We start from the raw sequence: 10,548 nt of genomic DNA on the forward strand, positions 1-10,548 counted from the left end.
AATTCATCCTGAAGCTAAAATAATAAAATAGTCCTAATTTGATGATGAAAAATGGTCATCAAGCAATGCGAGATTTATCTGCCTAACTTAAATAATCAAGACATCACTTATTTATTGAAGGTCGAAGGTTCGAATCTCGAACATCAAATTAAATCAAAGAGCACCTAAATCATTATCAACTCATTTAATTTATTATGATTCTACTCTGTTTGACAATGGAAGCTTAACCTACATAAAAAAGAAGCATCAAAGAATAAAGACACTAAACTTGCAGGACGATGAGTAACTAACAAATGTTCATACAAACTTACAGGTTCCCGTTCTTAAAAGCCAACAACAAGGAACAGTGAAATTATTCCGACTACATTCAAGCGAACGAACAAACGTCTACCTTCGAAACTGCATATTTCCAAAAATGGCTCCAACAGTTGATTGATCATCTATCCTGAACTTTCAGAGTCACACCTTCAGTAGAAATGTAGCAGACAACTAATAAAATCCTCTAGAGGTTCTTCGGCAGCCCAGTTTTGGGGTTGAGTAAAGCTTCACTGTCAGGGAGCACGACTGGCCCTTTGCCCGGCCTGGTACAGATGAAATAACTGACATCCCCTTGGTATTTCTGGGATGAACTGTTAATTTCTGGAGGTTGTGGCAGGGATTCAATATCCTCAGCACCCTTTATACCAGCATCTTGAAGGATTGACTTGTCACCAAGAACATAACTGATAAAAAACGAGATAAATTTTAAGACCAGATGATAGAAAAAAAGTTAATGCTCGTGATAGTTGAATGCACAAGATTGAAATTAACGCAGTTCTAGATTGATTCTCGAAATCCAGTTACCTGTTTAACTCCGTTTCTGGATGTGGGGGGAAGTAGAAAAGTAACCTCTGAAGCAATGATAAAGCAGTTTTTCTATTACGTGCGATTAGAACCGAATTTGGCCCCGCATCGAAAGTATATGCGACCTGGAAGTTTGATAGAAATCAGCAAAACTGTTTACCAATTCGTGTAGGTAAGTTGCAAGGAAATCTTCTTTTTGTTTATTGTTTTTTGAGATGCTATCATTTGTTATGGGCTTCTTCTCCCTTTTGCCTTTCATTCATCTTAAGGAAAGTTTGGTTTATTTTTCTGAACTGGAAACTAATGAAAATTATCAAGAACTTACCATCTCAAAATTAAATGGAGAACATAAAACAAAACAATAGTTAAGGTCTCTCCCAACATGCGTCAAGAATAGGGAAAAATCAAACCTGAGGTTCTCCTTCGGAACTGTTCCATTTCTCAACGAGACTGATTATCCTGAAACATGGTTTCTTGTCAGAATGGAACAAAGATTTTCGTCAAAATGGTAGGAGAAAGTCATGGAATATCATAGGTAAATCAGATAACTTTAAAAAGAAAGAAAGAAGGAAAGAACTTAAGCTTGCCTGTGGGATGTATCATTCATATAAAATATTGGGGGAGAAGTATCAAGACAGACTGCATGAAATTGGTTGCTGTCGTTGCATGTCAGTTGTGCAAAGGATACAAAATCGCGATTTTTAATAGCTTCTTCCATAGCTAACACGCGCTTTGGTACAATTTCCTATTACGAGACAACAGAGAAAGACATTAATAGAAATGTACCTAGACTATGGGCAAGGATTTTTTTACTAAAATGACATTGAAAACAACAAGAGAAAACAAATCAGAAAACTCAGTTATAGCAAATATTAAAAGAAAATACCTAGAATGAAAAGAAACTATGAAATTTCGAGGTATGTTAATGCCATAAAAATACGAAATCCAATAGGAATCAAAACGATTGAGAATACCTTTGCTCTATGTTGTAAAAGCAAACTTGTTTCTACGGTGTCTCGCATACCGGTAGTGCTACTTGTTTCCTTTTGTCGTGAACTTACCTTGAAAAATAAGATAGAAAAATACATATTAGGTTCCAGAGAACCATAATCAGTACGTAGTCAAAGGACAACTAGAAGATGAGAGAAAACTATGCCAACTTTTGGCTAAAAGAATTGTATTTAATTGATGTCTTATTATCTTAGAAGCTTTTATTTGAGCATCTGTCATTACTTTAGGGCTGTTCAGATTGCTGGTATTGTTTGGGTTGCTCAAATATCACTGTAGCAAAGCTCTTATTTCCATTGGAATCAGCATCGGTTTTCGTCTTAACATCTAAATTTGACAGTTCCCTCCAACCTGAGTATGCTATGAGATTCATCCACTGAAAATTCTCCGTTCACATAATCACTAAAATTCTAGAATAGTATATTATTTACCATAGTTATAACATCCCTCTATCCCTATTTTAAAGTTTCAGTACTTACTTCTCTCTTTTGTCAGCTCTAAAGTATACACCATTGCAAGACATAATATTTCTACAGGCTCTAAGGCAACTTAAATTGTAAACTCTGGATTGGAACCACAACTCCAAGAGAAATTACAATGAAAAATAATAATATTTTTGGTTTCGAGGTTGGTTTCCTTGGCCTTGGAATAATCGTTCCATTTCGTTATCCAAGCCAAGAGCCACTTCCCCTGTAGAGGAGAATGTTTTTTCCCCTTTTTTAAAAATCAAATGACATTTATTTCTTATCAGCAAAAAGTAAAAATAAAAAAGTGAGAGGAAAGCTACACACCACAGCAATGATAATTACAAGATCATCCCAGTGCTTTTCGTCAGCAAGTTGAGTTGCAAGACTATCACTTCCATCCTTTTCCTTAACAACAGTACAAGAGAAAAAGAAAACGTAAGAACTAATATTATTCATAGATACCAGAAATCATAATTACATGCTTAAAAGGAAAACTTGATTTCCTGACACGGTTGCAAAGTTTACAAATTTGAATGCACTTACTTTTCCCATGTTCCACTTCACGAATCCACCATATAAGCTACGGCAAGCACTTCCTGAACCTTGCCTACATGATTTAAATAGTCGTGATTACTTTATTTTATATGGATCGATGTCACAGAAGAAAGTTCATTGGATGAACAGATAAGAAATCCAAATAAAATGAAAATTATGACATTGGAAATCTAAATTTAAACATCAAGCCATCCATCTCTGTACACGTTCTAGGTATGCCCAAATTGAGATTATTAAAAAAACAGAGAGAGAGAGAGAGGAGATTAGTGAAATCTTTCTCTCTTTTTTTTTCTAGATAAGAAACATTCTTCATTTCATAAAAACAAAAGGTAACAGCCTAAGGGCTGGGTAGAGAGAACCCCACCCAAGAAACTAAACAATCTCTTTCCAATTGTTTATGACCATGGAAAGGTCGTAGTTACAAAAGAATTTCCTATAATTGATGCACCACTAGGAGACAGTGTACTGTACACTCCTAAAAAAATGTCAAAAGTAGAGGACTTATCTTCAAAAACACGAGAATTCCTTTCCAACCAAAGATACCACATTAGTGAAATCTTTCTCAAACGTCAAACCTAACAGCTTCTCATGATTATTCAAAAAGATTTATGTAAAGTTGTATGGAAGGCAAATAAAATGCCCAAAGAAGATAAAAGTCACTTGACTCTTTTCTTGGGCAGTGACAATATCTTAATTAATAAGGTCCCGCCGTCCCGGCATCCCATAGCAAAGGATCCTAGATCTGATTTTTCCCCTTCATGGTACATTCTCGGCAAGAAAGAAAAAATAAAATTGCCTATTTTTATCCTACACTTTTTTATTAGCAGTTTATGGGTTATGATTTTCAGCGTGTTGCACTCCCACGTGCTTTTTCATCAACAAAAGGCCTCTTTGCTCATCACTCTTGTGGCCAATCCTTTCAAGGGCAAGGGAAAAGTTATATGGACAAATTCTCGTTTTGCTATTTTGAATGGAGAAAAACAAAAGAACAGGGAGAAGAATTTTTAGTTTTCTCGGCATATATCTAGTTGGAGCCCCTTATCCAAAAAAAAAAAAAAAAAAAAAAAACTTTAGTAATTAATCCCCTTCTTTACATTCAACTATTTGGAGAGCCTTTTGGTAATCCCTTCGGTTGTGGGGTGGATGCCCTATCACCTCCTTTCCTTTAATGAACGGTTGTTTCCTCAAAAAGATCAAGTTGTCTCAAGAGAGTTTATGGGATCAACTCTATTCCATGAATAAATAATCATGACATCTAGCAAAAATCTATGTAAATATTTATAGGATATATATGTAGCAAAATGCTAGAGTTCAAATAGTGGACACAAATTGATACTAAATTTAGCGTAATAATACCATCTGGAACGTACGAAAGCAGAAGCAAACATGAGAATGAAAGGTCAAAATGTAAAATGGAAATTATTAGGTACAGCACGTTCAATTTTAATGAGGAGAATTTTCATTTTATCAGTTAAAATTTGGGTACAAAAAAACAACAATAATGAAACCTACAAGCTAAGGACAGGCCAAAAAGAAGAAACAGAAAAGAAGTACGGATTTTCTACCCCTAGAAGCTCTCTACCCAAAAAAGAAAAGAAGGCACCCTAGAAGAATCCATAATATTGTATCGGAAAAAAGAGATCAAGCACAAGTGACTGAGTTTTGATTAAATAAAGAAGACAAAAAATAAAAGGATACCTTGCAATAGCAGATAACTGGCTGTGATCTTCCTTGACATTCATTAAATTTGCCAGAGCAAAGACTGCAGATACAGACATAAAACCAATTATAATTTATATATAGTGATCACTATTTTGTAAGATGTGTCATTGTGCAGATGGGTATATAAATTAAGGAGCCAAAACCATAAGAACAACTAAGAAAAAAAAAAAAAAAAAAAAAATAGGAGTCATTCTCACAGCCAGACATGGAGATAAATCATGGGACCTTTTCACAAACATCTTCAAAATGTCCCCACTCTTCACACATATTTAATGAAAACGGTCATTTTACCACTTGTCCATGTCCTTATTTTATTTTAGTTTTTTGAGAAATAATATGTCTCCATGTTCCTTTAATCTCCCTTCCCTCTCCGTTTGGTCTCCTATTCCTTTGTACTTTTCACATGTCAATGAAAAGTAGTATTTTTTTCCTTTTTTTTAATTATAACTTAGTACTAATAAATAATAAACAAACCTGAACTAGTACACCTTAAACCCCAAAACCAATCAACAAATGAAAATTCCTAAATTAAGAGTGAAGTCAGGTTTTACCGAGACAAGCAAAACCAGCAGCAGAGGAAGCCAAGCCAGCAGCAGTTGGGAAATTATTGTATGAATCAATATATACATGCAATTTCTCCCAGTCCTTTTTGGCTATCTCAATTCCCTTTTCTTTATCCTCAACATCATTAGCTCTACTGCGTATTTCCCTTAAACAATTTTGATACCTGGCTCCAGAAAGGGATATCTCCTACACTAACCAGAAAAACAGAACCATCATGGACCAGCACCAGCATGAAACCAAAAAACCAAATAACAAAACAAAGAGACTGTTAAAAGTTTATTTCATCACATTTTCTACAATTTGATAGAGAAATGCCAATACGTATGTATGCATGTATGCATGTGGTAACATAAAATATTCAATTATAAAATACATTCCCACTTTACAAGACACACAAAAACTCACCCACCTAATTCATGATCCCACAAAAATTCCCTGAAGTATTAAAAGCAAAGATAAGAAAGTATACTTAAAAGTATTTGGTTTTCCAAAAACTAAGTATACTTAAAAAAGTATTTGGTTTCCCAAAAACTTTTAGATATTTAAATATTTAAAGCTTTTTACAAAAGGAAAATCCCGCTTAAGCCAAGGGGTTAAAAATGAGGGATTGAATGAGCAAATATCAAAGAGAGGCTATAATTACATTTTTATGTTAATAAAAATGCACACACGTCTACAAGGAGTTCCAAGTGGAAGGAACAGAAAAAGACCTATTGGACAACCTCAACAGTTTTTTCTCTCATAAATTATTCTATTTCTATCGAGTCGCTCCCATGCGGTAGCCCTTCACACTGACATAATAAGAATTTAGCTTTCTTCTTTAATTGGTGGTCAAAGAAAGCTACTGATAGAGTTAGGAAGAACATCCAAAATAAACAAGAGAGAGAGATTATGTCATGGTTCCAAGCAAAAGAGAAATTCACAAACAAGTTATCTCATGTCTCCTCCTCCTCCTAGCACCAATTGGGGTAGATAGTTAGTGCTCTGGTTTGGACCCTATCAAGAGGGGTTGGTACACCGTACAGCCAACAACAGGATACCCAATGGAAAATGTTCATCTTCTGCGGAAGAGACCTCCCAAAATGCACCAACACAAACCAAGCTGGATTCAAGCTGTCCCCCCTTCAATTAAATGTCTGTAAAGGAATTTTGTAGATAAGTTACTAGATCCGCCAAAAAGTCATCTCCTAGAGTCTGTGGCACCTTTGACCTCCAAAATTCTACTTTCTGCAAAGCTTTCTCGTCACTAAGGTTTCTTCTGGCATATAGATAGATCCCATAAATTCAAAACACCATTGACCTCCAAACTTCTACTTTCTGCATAAGAAGATCCCATCGAAAAGTCTTATCGTCACTGAGGTTTCTTCTGGCATAGAGACCCCATATATTCAAGACACCATTCTGAAACCTCCACTACAGTATTATTCACGCGAGGAAAAGTATAGGAAAGAGGTCTAAAGTCACACCACAGGTGCTTCCAAAAAAAGGTAGCTCTATTACCAAACACAAAAGAAGATCTCTCCTCCAGCAAAGTTTTACGGCCAAAAACGAACTTCCAAGTGCTTTTGTCACTGGAATCACCACGTTCCACGAAGCACCAACCCCGTGGGCTTAAGTCAACGATGAATCCTTTTCGAAAGAAAACTTCTACAACCATTATTGGATTTAGTGGTACCAAACGCGTACCAACGTTCAAGAACCTTGTCCTTCCACATAACGAAGCCTTCGTCGATCGGGAACCAAAATAGACCTAAACTTACTTTCAAATTTTCGCCGCATTCGCACAGGTTCCCAAAATAGAGAAGACTTCGCATAAATTTCATCAAAAGCATTTCTAACGGTGCAAATCGCGTAAATTCCGTAACTCACAAATTACAGTTGACCAAAGTTCCCAACAACAAAGAATACACCAAATTTCATAACAACCATAAACCAACCAAAATGACATGAATTCCACCGAATGAGCGAGAGAGAGAGAGAGACTGAAAGAAATGTTACCTTGCGATTGAGCCACATCCGATCCTGCTCGAAGCTAGGACTAACGGCGACGGTGGTGATGGTGCAGAGGTGGCTCGGATCAAGGGTAACACTGATGCTATCATTAACAGGCAAAATTAAGGCCTCGTCCCTCTTCCCCCAATACTTAATCACCGCGATGTTCGTCGGCGTCTGCGCAGTCACCATCAGCACCCATTTCTCACCCGCCATTTCTTCGAGGTAGCGACGTCGCCGATCAAGAAGAACCAGTGAAAAAATTTTCCGGGAAAACGAGAGAGAAAAAAGAAGAACAGGAATGAAGAAAATGCCGGAAAGGAATCTAGAGTGAGAAGAGAAGCGAGATCTGTGGGGCGAAATGGGAGTGAAGTTGGGTCTTATAGGTCGGAGGAGACGAAGGCGGGTCGCCGGAGTTTCAGAAATTGAAAATTGCTTTTGTGGGGCCTCCGCCTTCTGGCTCGGAAATTGGTATCCCACATTGTTTTTATGAACTATGTTTGTCACGTGCACCGGATGGTACACCACGTGATCAAGTTTCTGCAATGGGAACAAAAAAGTTAGTTCAATAGTCAAAATACTGAATACGCTTCATTTCCACAACCCTACAAAAAAGTGTATGTAATAATATGTGTGTGTATATATTTAAGGTTAAAATATAACTATTAATTCATCTTAGTGTTTGTAATTTTAAAAAGTTTGTTCTGTCACTGTACTTTAAAAAATAATCATAATCGTTTTCGTTCCTATTTATAAGATTTTAGTATAAATTCTACCTATAGTTGAAATCATTTAGTATAAAATTATTGTTGAATTTCAAAAAATATACATTAGTGGAGTGTTGTGTTGAAATTGTAATAGAAAAAATGAGATTAAAAATAAAATGAGGAAATAAAAATGACCACTTTTTAATAGTATAGGTACCAAAATGAACATTTAGAAAATAGAAGGATCATAATAGTATTTTAGTAAATATTTAAATATTAATATGGTTCTAGTTCTAACTTTTCTTCCCTTCATTAGAAAAAATAGATAAAAAAGGAAAACAAAGAACAAAAGCAGATGCTTCGACAGCATACACACTGAAAGTACCATAATCATAATTGACGCTTTGAAAATACAACTACCACAATGAATTAAGTGATGTACAAATACGGAAATAGTATTTAAACTTGCAAATAAATAAATTTATACATTTTGAAAAATAGCTATATTGGTGGTAGGATCTCTAGAGGCCATGGGCAATACTATTCAAATATATTATATTTTAATTGTGTATTTGTGAATCTCAACCTTCCCTTCATATATTTGAAGTGAACCTCTTTTTTCTGGCCAGTACCCACTTAATATTTTGTTAACAAAAAAAAATTTGTTTATTTGCACAATTTAAAAGACTAATATATTACAAGTTGACATTTTTTAATTAATTACATATTATAATGAAAAATGTAAAATTATGTTATATTTGAACTATTTTTTAATTAATTATATATTTTTTAATACATATTAATTATACGTTTGTACTTACAAGAATACAAAAAAATGAAATTTAAAATTGCATATGATATTCATTTAATAAACTAAATACTGTTTAATCATGTATGAATAGAATCTCAATTGGATTCAAAACTTTCTTTGAAGATACAAAATTAGTAATAGAAAAGTCTCCATGTTTTAACCCCAAAAATATCATATATTTAAAGGAGTGAATTGACCATTTTGTAGGGGATTTACTACATTAACCTAATTTCCTCGTGGGGTAAAATGGTAATTTCATATTAAAAACGATTGTTATGTCAAAATCTTCAACCAAGTGGGGATTTTATATATGAGATTTGATTTGTCTACACAATTTGGTCATTCTCAAGTACAATTAATTAATGACTAAATAATACAATTAAATTAACGACTAAAAGCTTTTTCTCAAATGGCGTTTAAATTGCAAGAATAGAAAATGTGTGGTTGAGATTGAGGAGATCTATCTTAAGACGTGCACAAAAATTTAATATAGATGCCTATGGATTATTGAAAATGGGATCATATTAAAAAATTTGGAAATTGTTTTAAAAATTTTAGTTATGGTTTTAAAAATTATGTAAATTCCACATTAGTTTAATTAACAGATTAAATGATGGTATCCTCAAAATGAAAAAGAAAAAATACTCACAATCATAAAGGTGTGGACAAGGAATTTTTTACATATGATAATCACAGTCAAATACCACCAATTAAATTAAAATTTAGATCTTATGACTATTTATTAAATCTGTTTGGGGGAGAGAATACCCTAGACACGTGGAGGACCTCTATTGGTGCTCCAAGATGACTCATGAGTCATGCCCAGCTCGGGCCGCCGAGATCACCACCACCAGCGTTGACAGATGCTAAGTATGAGGGCCGAGGTGAACCTGGCCGAGGTCCGATCTACCGGGAAGCTCGGTGGGGGCCGAGGTGAGCTAGTGTCAACGGCGTAATTACCGGGTGTAACCGACGGTCCCGAGATTACCGGGTGTAACCGTCGCGAGATTAGCGGGACTACCACCCATAAGTAGAGGACCTCACTCCACGATCAGGTACGATGATTTTCTGACCTCGAACTAAACTGGGAATCCGACCTATACTGACTTGATCGTCGGAGTGCTCACCTTTTTGTGCAGGTCTGCTCAAGTATTCAGATCGGTCCGGAGGCCGAGTTCGAGCTACAATCTGAAATACACTGTTGTGCATATCCTTGCATAAACATTTGGCGCCGTCTGTGGGAAAAAATCGACAATCTAAGTCATCCTAATTCTTTTAAACCAACACGCGAGCGAAAATGGTTCAACCCGCAAACTCGACCAATACGACAGATCGAAGGACTCTAGCTGCCAGCGATGCCCACCAGAGGGAGGTCGGAGCAGCATTGGTAGAGGGACAAGGTCACGACGGCCTAGCAACAGAACCCCTCCGCAGGTCGGCACGAATCACCGCGCTTGTCCTACCACCTGCGCACCCAAGGCCATCCAAGTCCACCCGTGGCCGAGGTGGGACCTCTAAGAAGGGCGCCCGGGGTCTAGCCCCGGCTCCAACAAAACCCCAAGGAGCGCAGAAAGTTGGCAAGGCAAGCAGCTCGGTTCGTGGTCCGAGGTGGAGCATTGTACCGACGCGGCTTTTCCCTGCCTCTATTGAAATGCCTAACCCCTGAAGAGGGCCTATACGTCCTCAGAGAAATCCACGAAGGAGTGTGCGGCAATCACTCAGGCGTCCGGTCGCTGTCAGCCAAGGTGATCGGACAAGGATACTATTGGCCGACCCTCAGCCAGGACGCCAAGAAGTTCGTTAGAACTTGCGACAATTGCCAACGCTACGGAAACATAATCCACCAACCTCCCGAGCTGCTCACCCCCATCTCGGCCCC

The 10,548-nt window shown here is 36.6% G+C and overlaps 1 protein-coding gene across 1 annotated transcript; it reads right to left on the minus strand.

Moving 5' to 3' along the window:
* Positions 1-169: 169 nt before the first annotated feature.
* Positions 170-7,618, minus strand: LOC111018676 (diphosphomevalonate decarboxylase MVD2, peroxisomal). The gene is made up of 10 exons (XM_088117128.1): positions 7,158-7,618; positions 5,147-5,345; positions 4,572-4,635; positions 2,862-2,925; positions 2,643-2,723; positions 1,818-1,904; positions 1,431-1,588; positions 1,254-1,302; positions 844-968; positions 170-722 (listed from the first exon to the last, which is right to left on the minus strand). The coding sequence occupies exons 1-10, from the start codon at positions 7,365-7,367 to the stop codon at positions 503-505; spliced, it is 1,257 nt and encodes a 418-aa protein (XP_087973254.1). The 5' UTR covers positions 7,368-7,618; the 3' UTR covers positions 170-502.
* Between the last annotated feature and the right edge of the window lie 2,930 nt (positions 7,619-10,548).

Source organism: Momordica charantia, assembly GCF_013281855.1.
Source record: "Momordica charantia cultivar OHB3-1 chromosome 9 unlocalized genomic scaffold, Mcharantia_2.0 BLBB01000009.1, whole genome shotgun sequence".
Lineage (NCBI taxonomy): Eukaryota > Viridiplantae > Streptophyta > Magnoliopsida > Cucurbitales > Cucurbitaceae > Momordica > Momordica charantia.